Source organism: Mandrillus leucophaeus, unplaced genomic scaffold (genome assembly GCF_000951045.1).
Source record: "Mandrillus leucophaeus isolate KB7577 unplaced genomic scaffold, Mleu.le_1.0 Scaffold19, whole genome shotgun sequence".
Lineage (NCBI taxonomy): Eukaryota > Metazoa > Chordata > Mammalia > Primates > Cercopithecidae > Mandrillus > Mandrillus leucophaeus.
In genome coordinates, this window is record NW_012101920.1 from 3,427,604 (window position 1) to 3,449,373 (window position 21,770).

General features: G+C 41.8%; 1 protein-coding gene across 3 annotated transcripts; it reads left to right on the forward strand.

Annotated features, from left to right (window-relative positions):
• Positions 1 to 925: 925 nt before the first annotated feature.
• On the forward strand, positions 926 to 21,263 carry PFDN4 (prefoldin subunit 4). Of its 3 annotated transcripts, XR_001005877.1 has the most exons (6): positions 926 to 1,203; positions 7,296 to 7,403; positions 8,263 to 8,403; positions 11,941 to 12,067; positions 17,438 to 17,510; positions 21,164 to 21,263. XR_001005877.1 is itself a non-coding variant. In XM_011978129.1 (5 exons), exons 1-4 carry the CDS (start codon positions 1,180 to 1,182, stop codon positions 12,070 to 12,072), a joined length of 405 nt encoding a protein of 134 aa, XP_011833519.1. In that variant the 5' UTR covers positions 926 to 1,179; the 3' UTR covers positions 12,073 to 12,074; positions 17,820 to 17,839. The 3 variants fall into 3 exon arrangements, 2 of the variants coding, with proteins under 2 accessions (XP_011833519.1, XP_011833518.1); XM_011978129.1 differs by lacking the exons at positions 17,438 to 17,510; positions 21,164 to 21,263 and adding an exon at positions 17,820 to 17,839 and having other exon boundaries at positions 11,941 to 12,074; XM_011978128.1 differs by lacking the exons at positions 17,438 to 17,510; positions 21,164 to 21,263 and having other exon boundaries at positions 11,941 to 12,561.
• The last annotated feature ends 507 nt before the right edge of the window (positions 21,264 to 21,770 follow it).

The following is a 21,770-nucleotide window of genomic DNA, read 5'->3' on the forward strand; positions in this document are numbered from 1 at the left end:
ATATTATTTTAAATGAATTAATAACTACATTTTAAAAATTCTGCTTTAATTTCTAATACAGCAAATATCGATAAATAACCCAGATAAAAATTCTTTGGAGTCCTCAATAATTTCTAGGAATACAAAGGGATCCTAAGGCCAAAAAAAAAAAAAAAATTACTAATTGGGAGATACAAGTGTCAGAATATACAGTAACTGTTCAGTAATATTGCTGTAAATTAATTAATAGGATTGCCTATTCACAACAGCAAAGGCATGGAATCAACCCAGCTGCCCATCAGTAGTGCACAGGATAAAGAAAACGTGGTCCATATACACCATGGAATACTATGCAGCCATAAAAAAGAACAAAATCATGGCCTTTGCAGCAACATGGATGCAGCTGGACATCATCATCCCAAGTGAATTAACAAAGAACAGAAAATCAACCACTCATGTTCCCACTTACGAGTGAGAGCTAAACACTGGGTAATCATGGACATAAAGATGGGAACAACAAATGCTAGGGATTCCAAACACGGGGAAGGAGGCAGGGGAAAGGTGTTGAAAAATTACCTAGGGAGTACTATGTTCACTACTTGGGCAACGGGATCATTAGAAACCCAAACCTTAGCACTATGCAATATATCCGTGTAATAAACCTGCACACCTACCCCCTGAATCTAAATTTTTAAAAAAATTACATTAAAAGATAGGAGCGCCTCCTCCTTTACACCACCTGAATTATCATGGCACGTAAGTCTCACACCCTATTTGCCAAGGCCATTCGTTCCTAGCGCTTTTACAGGGAGGTCAGCTTTCTCAATGCAAGTCTGTGGGACGGATGCAGAAAAATTCCCCCAGCCTCCCCTTTGATCCTGCCCCAGCTGGTCCCCACCATGCTGAGGGACGCGCACCCTGCTGCCCGCGGCCGGAGCCGTTCGCCACACCCCCGTGTTTATGTCGGCCCACGGGGGTTGCCTGTCCCTTTAATTGGCATGTACCAAGTCTTTCCAGGTCACATTTCCTCCCTACGTCCCAGCCGTTTGGAATCATTAGCCAAAAGTCCAAGAGGAGGGAATGTGGAGACACTGTTGTATTTCTGCGGGGAGTTCTGGGCCGACCGGGAGCGAGAGAACGCTCGAGGACGAAGCGCGCCATTGCGGCCCTCCCCGCCGCGTACCGTAGTCCAGTCCCAAGATGGCGGCCACCATGAAGAAGGCGGTGAGTGGGGCGCTCGGGGCTCTGGATGCGCGGGTGGCGCCGAATCCCGGCCGCGGGGGTTGGGGCGCGGGATGCTGGGGGTGCGCAGCTCCGAAGCCCGGCGTGGGACCCGAGGCCGAGGCCGAGGCCCTGAGAGCGGCCCCGCGGCAAGGCCTGCCCGCGCCTGGCGCCCTGAGCGTTTTCCTAGGCACCTGGCCAGCCGAGGCGGGGCGCCGGGGCTGGGGCCGGGAGCCTCCGAGGGCCCTGGGCCGCCTTCCGCGATGCCGAGGGTGCCCCCGGGGAGTCTGAGGAATCTGCAGCCCCAGCCTTGCCCCTAAGGTGTGGAAAGTCGAAGGTCTTGTTGAGTGTGATTGGCCTTGACTCGGGCGTTGCACCGGCATGATCGCATTAGCCTCATTGGTTATGGGTAGCTGCTGCTGGGACCGTGGTTACGGGTGAGGAAACTGAGGCCCAGAGATGGGAAGTCACCTGCCTCAGGTTACGCAGCTCGTAAGGGGGACAGCAGGTTCCTGCATCCCCGGATTATCAGGCCCAAGAGCCCCCGTGTCCAACCCGGAGCTGACCATGTCCACGCTCTATGCCCCTGAGTCCTCCAGGCTAAAACCAGTATTTATTGAAGACGGACGATCTGCCGGCCCAGCAGCCGGCCCTTTATCCGTTATCCTCCCCGCAGCTCAGCAAGTGCAGTGGGTTCCTCCCCACTTTGCAGGTAGAGAAACTTAGACACAGAGCAGTTAGGGGCCCCAAAGTGACTCAGCTAGTAAGAAGCTGAGCTGGAGTTCGAACTCAGGTTTGGTTTGGTTTTTCTCAAAGCACACCTATGTAACCACTAAGCAGGCTAAACTTCCATGTCGGGTTTATAATCCCGTGGCTTCCCAGATGTGTAAAGATAGCTAGACAGAAGAAAAAGAAAAGTGGAGAGGGGGAAGGAAATAACGACTGACAATTTGGGGAGCTTTACAGTGTGCTAGGTATAACTGTACTTTTTTTTTCTTTTTTTCTTTTTTTTTTGCGTGTATTGTTTATCTTATGTACTTTAGGGGAGATACTGTTTTTATCCTTATTTAACAAATGAGAAAACAGGCACGGAGGCAAAGCTAGCATTTAAACACAGGCATTCTGACTCCGGAGTCTGAGTTTTAAACTGCTATAGGGGGTCTTCCATGAGAATCTCTTGGCTGGCGGGATTTGCGTTCATTCCACTTTTAAGACCACATTAGAACTTCCTTTGCTTTACCCCCATCCAGTACCACATAGTCTATGCTATCTGTGCCTGGTGTAGGGTGACCCATTGCCCCCTTTTATATGAAATTGAGGGACTGCCAAAACTGGGAACGCCCCAGCTAACTCAAGATGTGTTGCTCACCCTACTATTCTGCCATCCAAAAATTCTTACTGAGTCCCAGAGTAGGGTCCAGGGCCATGGTGATTCAAAACAGTATGAAACTTGGTGAGATTCACTTCACCTCTAGTTTGTGAAATTGGGCCCTCTGGTGTTAGGTATGGCCTTTAATTCCTTGGAAGATACTAGTTGTGGTTCACTCCGTTTTATAGGTATGGAAACTGAAGTGCAGAGAGGTGAAGTAAATGGTCAAAGAGGAAATGGCAGAAGAATGATTTGAACCCTGGATTTTGATTGCAAAATTTCTAATTATCAACTTTTTTTTTTTCCCCTTTCATTGATTCAGTAAATTTTTGGGGGCATGTAATATGGCATAGTCTCAGTTTTAAGTGGAGACAACTGCGGTGACCAGTGAGGAAGTTCTTCTCCCCTTGTTCTTATAGCCCCAAAGAACGTATGTTCCAGGACAGAGGCAGGCATTACTCACATAGTCACACAGAAAACTAGTTTCTCTGGTGAGAACTGTGAAGGAGAAGTACTTACGAAATGAGGGCCAAAATGAGGTCTGTTTTGAGATCAGAGAAGGCTTTCCTGGGAAAGTGCCATTTAAGTTGAAATCTGTGAGATTATGTAAGGAAAGGAAGGGAGAGTTGGATAGAGAATGAAGCATTCTAGAGAGGAGTATCTGCAGAGACTCTGAGTACATTTAATACAAGGAAGGCCTGATGGCAGATAATCAGGGGAAGAGAGTTTGAGCCATGATGGGAAAAGAACTTGTAGAAGGGTAGGTGGTGGCCAAAATATAAAAGATCTTCGTTAACTTTGAAGCCTTTGAGAGTCACATGATGTAATGTCCTCCTGTAGATGTTTCCAGTGTTATGAACAATTCCTGATAGATTATCTTACATGTACGCTTTTCCCCTTTGCCCTCAATGGGAGAAAACATACGTGTATGCCAGTGAGTGAGAGTGAAACATGGAGAGAGAGCCCTTTGAGTTTAATGAAAAGCAAATCATGTACAATCTGGAGTGCTTTACATTTGTAACACATTGTTATCTCTCAACTGGTCATGATTTTGCTGGGGAGAATGTTTAGATGAGATGATTCAGTACTCTCATCTCTAAAGTTCTGCCTTCTAAGATCTAGTTCTTGACCATAAGGAGATCTGCACTTTGATTTCTGTTGATTATCCTACATACAAATGTTCTTTCCTCAGAGAGGCTACCTTTGACCTTTATCTAAAGAAGCCTCCTTCACTCCCCAGGCCCCCAAAACTTTCTTCTCCTAAGCTATTGTATTTTCATCATCACGTTTGTCACCATCGAACATTATCTCGTTCATCTTGTTTTTTTCTCTTCCTCCACCAGGATGTATGCTTGCCAGGTGGGATAGTGGCTCTCTTGTCATGGCATATAGGAAACAGTAATTGTTAAATAAACTACCGCATGGATGAAAGTTGGATACAAAAATTAGCTGGGTATGGTGGTGTGCACCTGTAGTCCCAGCTACTCAGGAGGCTGAGGCACGAGAATCGCTTGAACCCAGGAGGTGGAGGTCGCAGTGGGCCAAGATCACGCCACTGCACTCCAGCCTGGTGACAGAGCGAGACTCATCTCAGAAACAAAAACCAAAAAAAAAAAAAGAAAGTTGTTGAGTACAAATACAAAGCAAAAGTTTACATCATACAGACTTGGTAGATATGTTTTTAAAAGTAAAAATAAAAGACTGAAATTGGCCAGAATTTATTTCTAGGGACCCAGCTGTCAGTGCAGACTCCGAGTAATACCTAGACTTGGTGTGGGGCATGACCCAGTATGGTTCTGTTTCCTCCTCTAATCCCATAAGATACTAGTTCTCAAGAAAAGAGCCCGGGGAATTTTAATTTTTACCTTGGATCTCGAGCAGGCGTATTTCTCTTTGGCCTAGCAGAATTTCCTTCTAGATCTGGATCTGTTCTTTGTAATGATTTTTGATAAGCAATATTCAGGATATAAAATGCTTGGCTATCATTTGACTGACTCCATCTTCAAGCTTTCTCCCACATGTTCATTTTATCAACCCTGTAAGGTAGGAACTAGCTTCTTTTTACAGATAAAAAACCCGAGGTAGTTCCAAAGAATTGGGTAATTTGCCTAAGATTCCTGTTTGCTTGGATTGGATTCCAGCCTGACTCTTTCCACCACTCTGTGTGCTGCCTCAGATACTATAGGATATGAAGACCTTCCAGAAGAATGCACATACTATACATGCCATTTTGCATACAGTCTCGGGTTAAATTGACCTGTCAATGTCCATTGACCCTCCCCTAGTTAAGAATTACCCACTTCTGGCTGGGCGTGGTGGCTCACGCCTGTAATCCCAGCACTTTGAGAGGCGGAGCCTGGCGGATCACCTGAGGTTAGGAGTTCAAGACCAGCCTGGCTAACATGGTGAAACCCCTTCTCTACTAAAAATACAAAAATTAGCTGGGTGTGGTGGCACATGTATGTAATCTCAGCTACTTGGGAGACTGAGGCAGGGGAATGGCTTGAACCCAGGAAGCGGAGGTTGCAGTGAGCCGAGATCATACTACTGCACTTCAGCCTGGGCGACAGAGTGAGACTCTCTCAAAAAATAAATAAATAAATAAATAAAATTACCCACTTCTTGCCAAAATGCAGCTTCAAGAAATGTAGGAATATTCTAGGACAGGGAGACTAAAACAGATGCCTCTGTTAGCCATCAAAGGCACTGACATCTTACCTTCTGCTGTAAACAGCACTCCGTGGGCGGCATGCAGTGTATTTGACTCACACATCAACTTTAGCCCTTAACCCCAGTGGGAAAACCACCAGAAGATTCTGGATACCAGGGGCCAGGTCTGTGCTGATGGCTGTGGTTTGGTGGGGCTACAACAGGAAATACCTGCTTTGGAAAGACAGAAAGCAAATAGCCAAATTCTCTCTACCACATTTTGGAAACTATGTGTTTATGAGTTTGATCAAGCATGATTTAGGTTCAGATTCAGAAATCATGTATTAGCCTCAGTTATGTGCCAGGCAGTCCTGCACTGGATCTGTTCATGTGAATGGCTCTGTTGAGCCCTCACTGTGACAAATGCATCTCTAAATACCTGCTAAGGTTTTCAGGGGTTCAGTATTTAACCAAATGGCATCTACTCTTCGGGCAAACAGGAACTCTTCAGAATTCTTTGCTGTCTGTTTGCATAGGGAACTGACAGTTCTCACTTAGGCAAAATGACTTGTGTGCCAAGATACAGACTTCGGTTTCTTGAGTGTAGCTCAGTGTTCCCCAACTTCCATATTCATCAAAATTATGCATACAGTTGAACACTCAAAGCTAGACACAGTGTGATGTAAAGAATTTTTTCTGGCTATCTTCTGGATTGTTGAGGTGGAATGAGAGCCTGACAAAGGGGAGGGATATGTGATATTCTGACCACTGAGCTCTGTATTGCTTGACACGGCCTTTCAACCTCTGAGAAATAAAAGGTCGCATATTTTAAGTCGATGGTCACGAGAGACCAGGTCAGGGATGGACCTGGATGTTGTGAGCTCATTACTGTTATTGCGAAAGAACCAAAAGTAGTTCTTCAGTATGAACTATTTTTATACACACACAAGTGTCTTTCCTCCTTTAAACTAGAATCAGGTGCTCTGGTTTTCATGTTATAAATGGAAGGGAAACCCTAAGGAGAGTCTGGTTTTATTTTTTAGCTTTATTTTTTAAAAAATATATGGTATCTCCTTGAAAATCTGATGAAAGCAGACATCCTGCTGCCTCTTCCAAATGTTCCTAAGCCTGTGTACACACTCACACACACACGTGCACATTCACACAGACCCCTGTTCGCATTCAGTTTCCGAGAACTCGTGGACCTGTGCGACCTCTGGAGCCAGTCTCCCTGGGTTGAAATCAAGCTCCACCACCTACTGGCTGTGTGGCTTTGGGCACATTATATAAAGTGTACCTCAGTTTCTCAATCTGTAAAATAGGACTGGTGATCCTCCTTAATAAGATGGATTGGAGGATTAGCAGAGATAATAAAGTACTTATAGGAAATTTTGGCACATAGTAAACTCAATCAGTGTTACCTATTTTTTTAATTATTTAATGGGTACTTTATGTTATCCAGGTACTCTTTATTTGCAAATTTGTAAATTTAATCACATTAAATATTAATTTTTAAATACTAAACATTCAGTTTTCTTCATTTTTTAGTGAAGTAGACCTTATTAAGACATTTAAACAGATCCTACATTATAGACATAATTTTTGCTATGAATGGAGTATAGCCACTGAAATGTAGTGACCCTTTAGCCAGTAAGCTCATGCAAGTTTTAGCTCTAAGGAAAAAAACACTACTCTGAGACATTTACCAATATATTTGACCACGTAACTTTTTGTTCCCTGGGTCATCTTAATGAAAGAATGCTCCAACTTGAGAAATTCTGCTCTGGGCCAAAAGTTGGCTTTTTTCTTTCCTTTTAAAAGGACTTATTAATTGTTCTTTATATTTGCAATATTTTTATAGCTTAGGAATTATTTTATAGAGTATCAGAAAAGTTTATAGATTTATGAACAAACCTTAAGCTGGTGGAGCAAAGAATAAGGCATTTGTTAAATTCTGTACTTCGTGTGATTCTTGACTACGAGTGCAAGTAGCTTATTGAGTTATTGTTGAGAAATATAAAAAGCTAACTTAAACTTCTCCATTAAAATTTTACAAAAACTTAAACACTTTTTTCAGGCTGCAGAAGATGTGAATGTTACTTTCGAAGATCAACAAAAGATAAACAAATTTGCACGGAATACAAGTAGAATCACAGAGCTGAAGGAAGAAATAGAAGTAAAAAAGGTATTGAAAATAATTATTAGAAGAATAAAATTTTTTTGTACTATAGCTACTAAAACTGAACTCAGTTAACAAGTGAATATATATTTCTCTGGGCTCTTTGTTGCAGATGAATAATGCGATTCACTGTAGTTAAGCAGAAAGTCATTTTTTTAAAGGGATATGCGATAACTTGCAGAATTGTTGAGGAACTTGAGTCTAGACCGAGGGTCCAGGAACAAGTCTTGGAGAACTTGGCTGGCGATGGAGCAGCTGTTGTTGCCTTCACTGATCCCAGAGTCAGCTGTCTTCCCAATGAGGAAGCCACTCTTGCAGACCTAGGAACACCAAGCTGCTGCTGCCAGTGCCACCTACCCCTGTAAATTGGGGCCCGTGTCCAGCCGTCTCCCTTGAGTTGAAATCCAGCTCAAGTGCATTTCACTGGTGGAATTGAAGTTGTTATCACTTGTGCATGCTGGCAGAGCATTCATTACCAGCATGATTTACTTGCACCCTATCAGCAAGCAAGGCTGAGAAACGTAGGTTGGTTTTTTGGTTTTGTTTTTGTAGGAGGGCAGAATTCACAAAGTTGAAAATTGTTAAAATAGAAGAAATTCTGAGTGACCATAGGTGCCTGCTGTCCACCACAGGGTGCTTATAGCAATCTGAAAATATCCAGAGGACAATGCGTTAGATAGCTCTAGCTGCTTGCTTGTGAAATGTCCTCTAAAAAGTTACAAATTAAAGTCTTAGAAATTCTAATGTGGTAATAATACCTTTGTGAGAGGGTCCCTCAGAGAGTTGCTGTCCCCAAATTACATCTGGCCTTTAGCCTGTGTCAGAGAACTTTGGATACATTTTCTTTGCCATTTTGCATTTATAGAAACAACTCCAGAACCTAGAAGATGCTTGTGATGACATCATGCTTGCAGATGATGACTGCTTAATGATACCTTATCAAATTGGTGATGTCTTCATTAGCCATTCTCAAGAAGAAACACAAGAAATGTTAGAAGAAGCAAAGGTATGTTCAAAGTTAATTCTGAAATTAGAATTTATGTCATTATAAAGAACATGTCATTGTAGATGTAGGGAAATAGTGGATGCTAGCGATAACTAATACTTCCTGCCTTGTTAAGTCCCAGACATGCTCTGAATGCTTTGCCAGCACGATCTTATTGAATCCTAACAATGACCTGTTATCCCAATTTAGGGACAAAGAATAGAGGCTTAGAGAGGTTACAGGATTTATTCAAAGTGACACATAGACAGTAGTCTTCTGACTCCAGGACCTTGCTCAAAACAAAGTATTTAGAAGGTATAGCATATATTGAAGCAGAAAAGAAAAATCCCCTGTAACTCTACCCAGAGGTAACCATTCATAGTGAACATTTTCCTGTATTTCTTTTATGTTCTCTCTGCCTCTCTCCATGTAGTTTGCTTCCCAGTTTGGACAGTTAATGTTCCAGGAGGAGCATTTTTGCGGTTTCGTTGAATGTTTGTTTGTCCAGCAGATACTCATTGGGAGCCTGCTCTGAGCCAGGCACACAGGCCTTTTCAAAACATTGTTTTTGATGACTGTTTAATATCATGTTGATGGTTATCAACTGGGGTCACGGGTCTTATTGTTAGCATTAATTTGTTTCCAGTATTTTGCTGTAGTAATGTTACTGTGAGCATTCTTCTGCATAAATCTTTGTTCACATTTAGAAAATTGTTGTGAGGAAATAGAGAAGTATAATTACTGGGTCAGCATATGAGTTCTCTGATAGTATCTGAGACATCTGATACATGGTATGAAATTTTCAGTTCACATGCCTTCTAACTATATGGCAGGGACAGTCCCATCGTTTGTCTACGAGAAGCTGACGGCAATTAAACCTTTCCTAATGCTTTTGCTAATTAACCTGATTGCTGAAAATGATAGTCGCTCTTCTTCAGATGTCATAAAAAGCAAAACTTCGTATGAATGAAACCCACATTTAGTGAATCTGGGGAAGAACTATCATTTACTCCTGGGTCTTTCCATGCAGGCATGTTGTATGTCTCCCTTATGTTTAAATCTTTTCTTCTTGGTCAAATTTTGTGTTTTTTGTTCTTTTTATTTGTTTAACCATTTAAAAAATATTTGGAAGTATTCCCAGATAGTTCATGGTTTTTGTGGCTATTGTGAATCCCCTGCCCCATGCAGAGATAGATACTGAACCTTGATTTATTAATTTTTTAGTGTTTGAGATGGAGTCTTGTCCTGTCGCCCAGGCTGGAGTGCAATGGCGCAATCTCGGCTCACTGCAACGTCTGCCTCCTGGGTTCAAACAATTCTCCTGCCTCAGCCTCCCGAGTAGCTGGGATTACAGGCGCCCGCCACCACGCCCAGCTAATTTTTGTATTTTTAGTAGAGACAGGGTTTCACCATGTTGGGCAGACTGGTCTCGAACACCTGACCTTGTGATCCACCTGCCTTGGCCTCCCAGAGTGCTGGGATTACAGGCGTGAGCCACCTCACCCGGCTGAACCTTTATTTTTTTACTCATTTGTTCATTCTAGAATTCTAGAATGAATGAATTGAGTGCTTACTCTGTATCAGGTTCTGCCCTGTACTGGGGATAATTGGGGACAACAAAACCTGCCTAGCCCTTGCCTGCATGGAGCATATAGTCTAGATGGAAAGAAAGAAAAGTAAACAAAACTGATAATGAGTAGAAAGTGGTATGAGGATAGTTGTGGCTTTAAGAACATAGGGAGAGGAATCTATACTAGTCTGGACATCAAGGGTCAGGGAAGGGCTCCCAGGGAAAGTGCTCAGATAGCAGCTGAGGAATATGTGGCTATTAGCCAGAAAGGGGCGGAGGGTGTTCTAGTCGTGAGAAGCAGCATGTATAAACGGCCATAGGATGACGGTGGTGCAAACATAGACCTGCAAGAAGATGTATTTGCTGGAGATTTGGGAGCACCTGAAATTGTGGCCACATCTTGGAGAACTCCAGTCAGTTGAGTTGAAGAAATTGTACTTTGTCTTAGCAGCGGTCAGCAAACTTTCTGTGAAGGGCCAGAAGTATACATATTAGGTTTTGTGGGCTGCACGGCCTCTGCCGTAATTGGTATGAAAGCAAGATGAGTCAATCTGCATGGCTGTGTTCCAATAAAACTTGACAGAAACAAGCTTCAGGCTAGATTTGGCCTGTGGGCTATAGTTTGCCCACTCCCGTCCCAGAGCAAAGAGGAGCCTTCAGAGATTTTTGGAAAAGAGAGAGATGATTGGACTTGTGATATTAAAATAACTTTCTAGTGTCTTATTTTACTTATTAACCAGGGTTTCTCGGTATAGAAATTTAGAATTTATCCCTTTCTAGCAGCCATATGTCTTATTTCTATTTCTTGTTTTGTAACAGTGATTCTCAAACTTTTAGCACACATAAAAATCACAATCACCCACAGGGCTTGTTAAAAATTCAGATTGCTGGGCCCAACCCAAAGAAGTTCTTTCAGGAGGGCTGAGGTAAGGGCCCCAGAGTGTGTATTTCTGACAAGTTCCCAGGTGATTTTGTCCCTGATACTGGTCTGGGGGCCACCCTTTGAGAACCATTGGCTAGATTTCTAAAACAGCAACACTGTCAATATTAGATATTCTTTTGTTTCTAATGTTAGTGGGTATTTGGTTTGTATGATTTCATATTTTTTTGTCATGTTTAGGGAAAAAAATTGTTTTGATCCTAGCCAGGAAGGAACTTATGACTTTTTTTTTTTTTTTTAACAAAGAATATATGTTAACATTTAATCTATTAATGAGGGAAGCATTAACATTACAAAACTGGTTTTAGAATTGAAGAGGCTAAGTATCTATAGATAGGTAGGTAGAGAGAATTGTCCTTTGGAATTGTATTTTTAATTATAAATTGACAATTTATAATTGTATAAATTTATGGGGTAAAACGTGATGTTATAATTTATTAATACAATGTGTATAATTAAATCAAGATAGTTAACATGTCTACCACCTCAAATACTTAGAAAAATATCTGACTTTTCACTGAGCAAAGCTCTGTCTTACAAATGAGGCACTTTTTACCACTCTTTTCCAAAGTGTAGCCCCAGAGGTCTCAAAGTCAGTGCAAATTTCTGCCAGATTTGGATCCTAAGTTGTTATTCTTCATTATTGGTGGTTGGTGGTGTGAGTTTCTATCATTTCCTGTAGTCTCATAGTTATTTTTGTTGTTGGAAAAAGCTGGGTTAGAAGCCAGCAGGCCCAGGAGAAACTGTTTATAGAAGTCTTTGTATTTGCTTCTTTATTAGAAAATAATTTAGAAATTAATTTTTTACTCTTTTTTGGATCAGCAGAAACTGAGAAAACAAGCTTGATTTATTCTGTGATAAGCAAGTGTGGACCGTGAATTCAAAACGCCCGCATTCAGACACTTAGACCTAATTATCAGTGTTACTTAGCTGCCTGTCCAAGTTTAGAAGGTTCTTGACCTAAAATTCTTCCCAAATATTATTTCACACACAGATGCTCAGAAATCATCCAATTGAATAGAATTAATTTAAATTATTTTTTTTCCAGAAAAATTTGCAAGAAGAAATTGATGCCTTAGAATCCAGAGTGGAATCAATTCAGCGGGTGTTAGCAGATTTGAAAGTTCAGTTGTATGCAAAATTTGGGAGCAACATAAACCTTGAAGCTGATGAAAGTTAAACATTTTATAATATTTTTTTATTTGTTTAATAAACTTGAATATTGTTTAAAATGATAATTTTCCTTCTTCAAATGACATGGAAAGCAAAACTTTTTTTTTTTAATTTTCATTTATTTAATGGAAACTTGCCTATTTTCACATGTCTGCTTATTTATTTTATATTTTTAAAAGAAGACAGTATTCATCTATGTATTTTGCATAACGATTATATCAAGTCTAGGAGCTTCGTGTCATTAAAATCAGTTAAGCAATCTTTCCTGTTTCTATATTATTTAGAACATTTGTTGTTGCAATTTTCACATAAGAAAATTTAACAGTTGTGTCATGTTGTTTCTGTCTGATTTTAATTGCTGTCTAATGATGGGGAAAGCACGACAAAAAGATGTACAGTCCTGCATCCTTGCTTATTTCACAACTAAAGCTTTGTCACGGACTTCAAAATATATATGTATATATTTTATTTAAATATGTTACATATTATATTTAAACATACATATTTAACATATTTTTTACATACCTATTAATATCAGAGATTTGAGTAAAAGAGTGGGTAATGTTTAAACATGTGCCCTTTATACAAACAGGACAGAACCACAGAAAAACATCTTAGAAACCGAGAGATGTGCAGAAAGAAATGTTTAGTGTTTTTTTGTTGTTGTTTAATTTTAGATTTTTGGTGCTTTGTAATTAATTGGGGTTTATATTGATAAAGATGTGGAAGTTAAACAGCTGTGTACTTAAAAGTAAGACTTATTTCTTAAATAAAGGGTACATTTCCTCCCACTACCCCACAAAAGACATACATTTTGGGATTTGGAAACCTGTGTATTAACTTTCCAGTAGATGGCACTGATGTGCCAAAATGTGAATGGAAGGATCTTAACACAAAAGTGAGGAGATTGTTAGGATTGAATGTACATAATTTTAGAGGAAATATTTTTAATTTTTAAGGCTAAACTGCATATGTATTTTTTGGTTCAATGTTTATAAACATGAATTCAGACTTAAAGATAGATGATTATATAATTTATAAAATTCTTAATATTATAAAGGCAATTTTTTCTTTTCTTTTTTTGAGATGGCGTCTTACTCTGTCGCCAGGCTGCAGTGCAGTGGTGCGGTCTCAGCTCACTGCATCCTCTACTTCCTGTGTTCAAGTGATTCTCCCACTTCAGCTTCCCGAGTAGCTGGGATTACAGGTGTGTGCCACCACACCCAACTAATTTTATTTTTAGTAGAGACGGGGTTTCACCATGTTGGCCAGGATGGTCTCCATCTCTTGATCTTGTGATCTGCCCGCCTCGGCCTCCCAAAGTTCTGGGATTACAGATGTGAGCCACTGCGCCCAGCCAAAGGCAAATTTTTAAATTGCTGCAAAAATCTTCCCAAATAGTGATATTCCAGTTCTAGAAAATGACTCTTACCAAGGATATTTTTTTCTTGCATCCATTTGGTTAATGTTCAGTTATAGGAGTGAGGCTGGGGAAATAGTCAAGTTGCAGCAGGAAATAGAATAATTTGAGGAAACTATCCAAAACAACAATGGTGCCGGGTAACCACTAGGGTCCTTCTGTACCCTCAGAGGCCAGGGGAAAGAGCAACTGCCCACTTCACTCCCTGCCCAGGGAATGTTGCTCTACATCTGGGGAGGAACACAGCCAGCCTGTCATCCCTGCAGTGGTACAGCCAGGGGACCAGACACCCTGACCTCATTCTCTCTCCCTCCAAAATCCACCTCTGTCCTACCATTGGCCAAACCCAACCAGAGTCCGGAGGTGGTCCATAGAAGTCAGTCGCCTGCAGGGCATGGGAGAGGGGGGGAATGGATGGATCTGGGGATCCCCAGTGGAAGATCTAGGATAGGAGGGCGACTAAAGTTTAGCCCTTTAGAAATGTTAACAGCGAACACTCGTCTGACATGGGCCAAAAGACTGAACTGTGTAATTCAATGGGACTTCAAATTTTGTCCTGCATATTATCAAGAAAACCTAATACAAAAACCCAAATATCTAACATCAGTGGGATGGAAGGGTGTGATTTCCCTAACTTCATTTTCTTACCTGTGACACTTTAGAACATTACAAATATTTGATTCCCATTTTAAATTCATTTCTAAAGGCTTTGCTTCTTTTTGTGAATAGTAACTTCCCTGGGCTAGGTGAAGACTGGTGAACAGCACGCACTGTATCTGAAGGGAAAGGAAGAAACGTCAGCTTCGGCCAGTAGTTGCCACAGAGGGAAGTTTTGATCTGGATTGGTCACTTTTTTTTTTAAGCAGGAATCCTGATTTGTATGTGCAATCACTCTTTTTAGACTGTTCCACTATTTGTTGTTTAAAGCAGTGCAGGCTACACAAAAGATAATTGCACAACAAATCTGACCCTGAGACTCTGCCAGTTTGCAGACTCAGGTGGACCATAGGATACATCTTGTGCAGGCTTTTCACAGGAAGTGGTAGAAGTCTTATGAGCGGCTCTGCTTTGCTGCTGACTTTACTGTTTCAATATCTCTCAGATCCATTCATTTATTTCCATCTCCACAACTACCATGATCCTTGTCCAAGCCTGTGGGCTCTAGTCATAAGCATGGCTAAGTAAGAAAGCAAGGGGATGGAAAAGCCATTTGAGGTAGGGTTTTGACAGGGGGTCTCTGAAGGGTTTTGAATAGAAAGGTAATTTACTTGATTACAGCAGTGTTTTTTAATAATTTGTCAGTTGTTAGGTGGGCTTTACTGCAGAAAGACGGAGGTAGAAATACTGGATGTTATTGTACCTTCTCTGGTGCGCCGAATCAGTTGGCTGAAGATATACCAGGACTTAGAGAAGGAGTGAAATGAACAAATTTTGTCAATGATTGGGGAAATGAAGGTGAAGATAGAAGGAGAAACCCAAAGAGAACTTGGTTTTGAGCACAGGCCAGTACAGCTTGCAACAGGTTTTCTTTGGCTCCTATAGTTTAATAACAACAACAACAACAAAACAAAACAAAAACCACCCTGAATTTGTTGCCACAATCAAATCCAGAGATCTCACATGAAAATGCACAGTTTGGCAACATTGAAACCATATTTCTAAAAGGCAGTCTTCAGCTGCTCACGCATTAGACATAGCAGGCTGTCTCCAGTTCACCCCAGTCCCCGCCTAGCCCACTACCCTCATTAATATTACCTGCGTGGTGCCTGTCTGTATTTGCTTTGTAATCTCTGGATGCCCGCTGGTAGTGTAAGCAGAGGCAGGAAAGAAAGAAGTGTCTGGTTTGCAGGAAGCAGGGCTGAGGAGGGGGAGGGTGAGAGAAAGACACGAGCTTGGCATCAGCACTTGGACTTCCCAGGGCATCAGCCACGTGGAGACATGTAATTGGCAACTGGAAAAGTGTGTTGAAGCTTAGGATATGCGGGACTAGGGAGGTATATTTGAGAACCCTTTCATTCTAGAGAAGGGTTTCTTAACATTTAACGCACATAAAAATCACCGGGGGATTTTGTGACACTGCAGAGTCTGGCTCCGTGTGGGCTCGGCTGAGATGCTGCCTTTCTAACAAGCTCCCAGATGACACTGCTGCTGCTGACCCCTGGGGCTGTGCATTGGACTGCTAAGGTAGCTTGCAACGAAGAAAGACGTGAGGGAAATGCAGGTGGGAGGAAAAAGAAACATGAAAGGAGACAGAAGCTGCAACGGTAATGGGAGATCCACAAGAGTCAGTCATGGGAGATCCACAAGAGTGTGGAATCCCAGAAGCCACGATGAGAATGTTGAAAAGCAGGAGGGAGTGTGAACAACAGCAAACAGTACAAAGTGGCCAAGCCAAGAAGAGCTGAGAAGATGGAGCTCTATTTGATGACTAAGAAGATCCTTATTTCCTTCAAAAAAAGAGTTAACCCACCCCTACCCCTTACACACAAACCGGAGCTCCAAACACCCTAGCCCCCTGACCTGAGGCCCCCACACCTGAGCCCCATACTCCTGAACCCCACGCATACCTAAGCCCCACGCACACCTGAGCCCCCCACACAGCTGAGTTCCCATAGCCCTGAGGCCCAAAACCTAAGTTTCTCCACACCTAAGATCCTCACCTCTGAGTCCCACATATAACTGAGCCCCCATACACCTGAGGCCCTTAGACTGGAGCCTCCAGATACTCAAGCCCTCCCACACACTTGAACTCTCCACAGAGCTGAGTCCCCATGTACCTGATCTCCCCACACCTGAGCTCCCATATACCTGAGACCCCACACACACCTGGGACTCCACACGCACCTGAGACCCCCATACCTCAGCCCCCCCACATCTGAGCCCACACACACCTGAGTTCCACACACATCCGAGGTATCAGCTCCCTCCCATCAGGCACCAGTGATTCTCAGGGGGTGATAATGGTGTGGTTTGAAAAAGCCTGAACACATCAGGTGCTAAGGATCAAAAATACATTAAAAATCTCTAGTTCAGCGTTTCTCCAGGTGTGACCATGGAACCAACATCACCTGGGAACTTGTTAGAAATGCCAAGTTTTTCACAGGACTAAAACCTGATGAAGATTTCCCCCATTGGGCAGTGATGTTGAGCAACATAATGGTCATTGCCTTCAAAGATGACTTCATAGCATCTCTGCAGACAGGGCCCAGGGTTTTAACAAGCACTCCAGGTGATTCTGACTCAGCGAAAGAGCCGATGGGGTTCAAACCATTCCGTCTTTCTGGGATTGGAGGGCGTGGGGGTGGTGTTGGGAGAAGAGACTGGAGCACCAACTGAGAATTCTTAATGCAGATTATAGTGCTGAAGAGGGTAACAAGAGAGGGCAGCATCAAAGAGAACTGACCCATCCAGTTTAGGGATCAAGTGTAGCTAGAAGCATTCTGGTTGCTGGCAGTAAACAGATTATAAAAGATTAAGCAGTAGGTGGTGTGAGACTTGGAGGCAGCAAGTGAGAAGTATTTTTACAAGAAAGTTAACAGTGGTGGGAAAGAGGCAGAGGCAGACCATAACTTAATGCCATTGCGGTGCAGATGGAAAGGATTTTTTTTTTTTTTTTTTTTTTTTAAAGACTAGGGAACACGGCCGGGCGCGGTGGCTCAAGCCTGTAATCCCAGCACTTTGGGAGGCCGAGACGGGCCAGATCACGAGGTCAGGAGATCCAGACCGTCCTGGCTAACACGGTGAAACCCCGTCTCCACTAAAAAAATACAAAAAACCAGCCGTGCGTGGTGCCGGGCGCCTGTAGTCCCAGCTACTCGGGAGGCTGAGGCAGGAGAATGGCGTGAACCCAGGAGGCGGAGCTTGCAGTGAGCCGAGATTCAGCCACTGCACTCCAGCCTGGGCGACAGAGCAAGACTCCGAATCAAAAAAAAAAAAAAAAAAAAAATACTAGGGAACACATGAATACACAGAGTAGATGGGAAGGATCCAGGAGAGAAGATGATGGAAAGGTCAATGGACAAGAGGTAATAGTTGGAGCACGTCTGTGTGAAGGAAAGGGTTGCTATAGTGCTTATACAGACAGTGGACTGGGTAAACACAGAATTAGGTGTATATTTGACAAAAACTCTTTCTTGAGGAACAAATGGTAGAGAAAAAAATGTAGAACAGTGATGAACTGTAGGAGGAAGATATAGTTGGGGGAGGTAAAAACAGGAGGCGGCTTCAATAATCTTTATCTTCTATTTCTTAAGTTGGGTCATGGGTCCATAGTTATTGATAGTCAATATGTTTATTATGGATTGTTTTACGTGCATAAAAATCTTTACAATAACAAGTTTTTGTATAACGTTCGGTTGTGGCACACACTAGGAAAATGTGCATTACTGTGGCATTGTTATTGATACTTCTGTATTGCATTCAACTACTTTTTAGTCATTTGACATAAAATGGATCATTGTGACTCTCCAGCTTTTTTTTTTTTTTTTTCCGGTATAGAGACAGAGTTTCCCTCTGTCACCCAGGCTGGAGTGCAGTGGCGTGATGTTGGCTCACTGCCAACGTCCACCGCCCGGGTTCAAGCGATCCTCTTGCCTCAGCCTCCCGAATAGCTGGGACTACAGGCCCACGCCACCACGTCCTGCTAACTTTTTTGTATTTTTAGTAGTGACGGGGTTTCGCCATGTTCACCACGTTGGTCTCAAACTCCTGACCTCAGGTGATCTGCCCGCTTCGGCCTCCTAAAGTACTGGGATTACAGGCGTGAGCCACCGCGCAGGGCTGACTCTCCAGTTTTAAACGTAGAAAATCAGCAATACCCAAAAAGTTAAAAGCTGGCTTAGAGATTTAGTATGGAAAATTGTGCAACCGTCATTAGCATCCGTTTGTATGTAGGGTTTTCTGGTAACTAAGTTCTCTGATCCTCCACTCTGGTATAAGGGAATAACTCTAGTGATGGTGACATTAACAACTAGCTTTGAGTGCTTATTGTAGGCTGTCACTGTTGTGAACTTTTTTAAATATATTCCTTCCTTACAAGAGCCCTTTAAAGTAGATTCCTTATCATCCCTCATTATGCCGAAGTAGAGAAAGGTTTAGAGACGTTAAACAACCTGCCCCAAGTTTTGCAGCTTACTTAGCAAATGGGTGTTAATGAACGCACAAATTGTACTTTTGAAATTTATTTTGTTAGGTGAGTTTATTTGTGTTTTGTTACTTATCCAAAGGAATTTCAGATCGATTCTCATATAGACATGTAAACATATATGTGTGTATATATAAAAATATAAATATAACATTAATAGATTAGGAAAAAAAGGGAGAATAAGTTGGTCACAGAGTCCACCTTTCAGGTTAATGTTCTCTGAACTTCTATGTAGCTAAGACAGAGAAGGAAAAATAATGAGTAATAATACATGGAAACCGGTGGTATATATGAATATCACAGGAGACAAAACATCTTTCAGAGGCCTAAACCTTAAAAAAAAAACCAAAACCCATTAGGCATTGACTTTGAGCAATGTATTAGACATTAACTTTAACGACGACTTCAAAGGCAAGAGCAAAATTCATATGGCAAATTCTTGTAGTAATTAAACAGTTAACCTAAATCCAAAGGAAATAATTTAGAAAGAGGCCGATAATACGCAGCCAACATCCATAGAACTCTTATGTACCCTGAGTTAGGCATTAGGTAAGTATTCACATACATTAATCATTACAAGGTACAAACTAGTATTAGCATGACCATTTACAGATGAGGACACAGAGGCCCAGACCAAAGTTCCAAAGCCCCTAAGTGAGGAGCCGTAACTCAAACCCAAACCGTGGGGCTTCCAATCTGTCCTCCCAACCACTCTATTGCAATATTGAAGAATCTTCTTGCAATCTCCCTAGATCCAAGGACGGTCTATAGGTCACTTCAAACTCAGAATTTCTCTTCAAGTAGGAATTAGAGAGCAGAATAGTGATAGCCTTTGTCTATGAATTAAATTAAAAGGCCCTTCTTCCTAGGAACCCATTTTAATTCAGCCTTATAAGATAGCAAAGGTATCAGATTATACCCACAGAACACCTGTAATTCTGAACTTGACCACTGTGCACAATAGTATTGGGGGCCAGATATGCAGGCCAGGGGTGGGCGGATCACTTGAGTTTAGGGGTTCGAGACCAGTCTGGGCAACATGGTGAAGACCTATCTGTACAAAAAATACAAAAATTAGCTAGATGTGTGGTACATGCCTGTGGTCCCAGCTACTAGGAAGGCTGAGGCAGGAGGATTGACTGAGCCTAGGAGGTCGAAGTTGCAGTGAGCCATGATCATGCCATTGCACTCAGCCTGGGTGACAGAGCAAGAACCTGTTTCACAAAAATAAAAATTAAAAAAGAAAGAAAAGAAAGAAATGAAAAAGAACAGAAAAGAAAAGAAATAAAGAAAGAAAAAGAAAGAAAGAAAGATAGATATTGGGAAGGGATAGGTTCTATTGGGAAGGGACAATGAACTCTATAGTCATAAATTCTGCTGAGTTTTGTAATACCTCTGACATTCACAATCATTGTAACTTGGAGTAACACTGGAATTGTTAGTAGAGTTCGATAAAACCTATAGTAACACAGATGAGCAAGTGTACTAGGAAACTGAATTAAGCTTTTCTCAGGGTGTGATACTGATGGATAATAATTGACCTGAAGAGGACTTGCAGTTAATTAATAATCTATTAATAATTGTTTTAAATCATTTGACTCAAACTTATGAAGTCCAAATTATAGTAGCTGATACTGGCGTAAGAACTGTTACACTCATGCAAAAATTTGAAACTTATGTACAAGAATCTTGGTTTGCTTCACCTGTCCCATCCATGTCTCTACCACCTTGGGCTAAGAGGCAGTGAGTGTTCATTTGAACTATTGCTGGTGTCTTCTGATGGGTCTCCCAGCCTCCCTTACTCACACACATCTCCTTCAATGCATTTTTGTAGCCAGATAATCTTTCTCAGACTACAAATCTAATTAGGTTACTCTTTCTTTGATAACCGCCTCCTCCCCCACCACCCTCAAAAAAAAAAAAAAAAAAATTAATGTTCTCCCCCTTAGTGAGAGTAGTGACAATGAAAACACCTAACACAGCCTGCTTGGTCTGAACCCTACCTACTTTTCCGCTTCCCCTTTCCACTGCGCACCAACCACACCGGCCTTATTCCAGTTCCCCAGGTTTATTATTACCCTTCGGTCATAGGACCTGCATCCTTACCAGGTCAAAGCCCCAGGTATACTTTCATAGTTCCACATGCCTCTCCTTTGCTGCAAGCACAGCTATTACATTTATATTGATCATTGCAAATTATCGACTTGTCTTCCTCATTAGACTGAAATCAGGAACCATGGTAATGCTTTGCTTATTCCTATCTTCCCAGCCCCTGCCTACCACGAAATCAAGCACACGACAGTGCTCAATCTACACTGGAATTTGACAGTTTCACTTGATATGATTTGGCTTTGTGTCCCCACCCAAATCTCATGTTGAATTGTAATTCCCAGTGTTGGGGGAGGGATAGGGTGGAAGGTGATTGGCTCATGGGGGCAGATTTCTCTCTTGCTGTTCTTGTGATAGTGAGTTCTCATGAAATCTGATGGTTTAAAAGTGTGTTGCACTTCCCCCTTCGCTGTCTCTCTCTCCTAGTCACCCATGGTAAGACGTGCTTATTTCCTCTTCGCCTTCTGCCATGATTGTAAGTTTCCTGAGGCCTCCCAGTGATACTTCCTGTTAAGTCTGCAGAACTGTGAGTCAATTAAACCTCTTTTCTTCATAAATGACCCAGTCTCAGGTAGTTCTTTATAGCAGTGTGAGAATAGACTAATATACTGCTCCTAGATATGTACCTAATAGACATGAAAATGTGTGTCCATCAGAATACACATTAAAGAATACTCATGCAATAGCCCCGGTTTACCCAAGGGGGATAATGTGCCAAGACCATGCTTGAAACCGTGGATGGTACCCTATATATACACTATTTATATATCTCTATATATATCCATACCTATGATAAAGCTTAATTTATAAATTAGCACAGTAAGAGATTAATAAAATAGAACAATTATAAAAACATACTGCAATAAAATTTATGTGAATGTGATCTCTTTGTCTAAAATAATATTTTATTGTGCTGTACTACAGGTAACTGAAATCTCACAAAATGAAACTGCAGATAAGAGGGGACTACTTTGGTAGTTTTATTCTTCACAGCCCAAACCTGGAAACAACCTCAATGTTATCAACAGGAGAA

Excerpts from the sequence above, each read along its gene's own strand:
- PFDN4 (XM_011978129.1), top strand. The coding sequence starts at position 1,180 with ATGGCGGCCACCATGAAGAAGGCG. Across the intron at positions 1,204-7,295 it reads CGGCCACCATGAAGAAGGCG|GCTGCAGAAGATGTGAATGT; the intron begins GTGAGTGGGGCG and ends CACTTTTTTCAG. Across the intron at positions 7,404-8,262 it reads AAGAAATAGAAGTAAAAAAG|AAACAACTCCAGAACCTAGA; the intron begins GTATTGAAAATA and ends TTGCATTTATAG.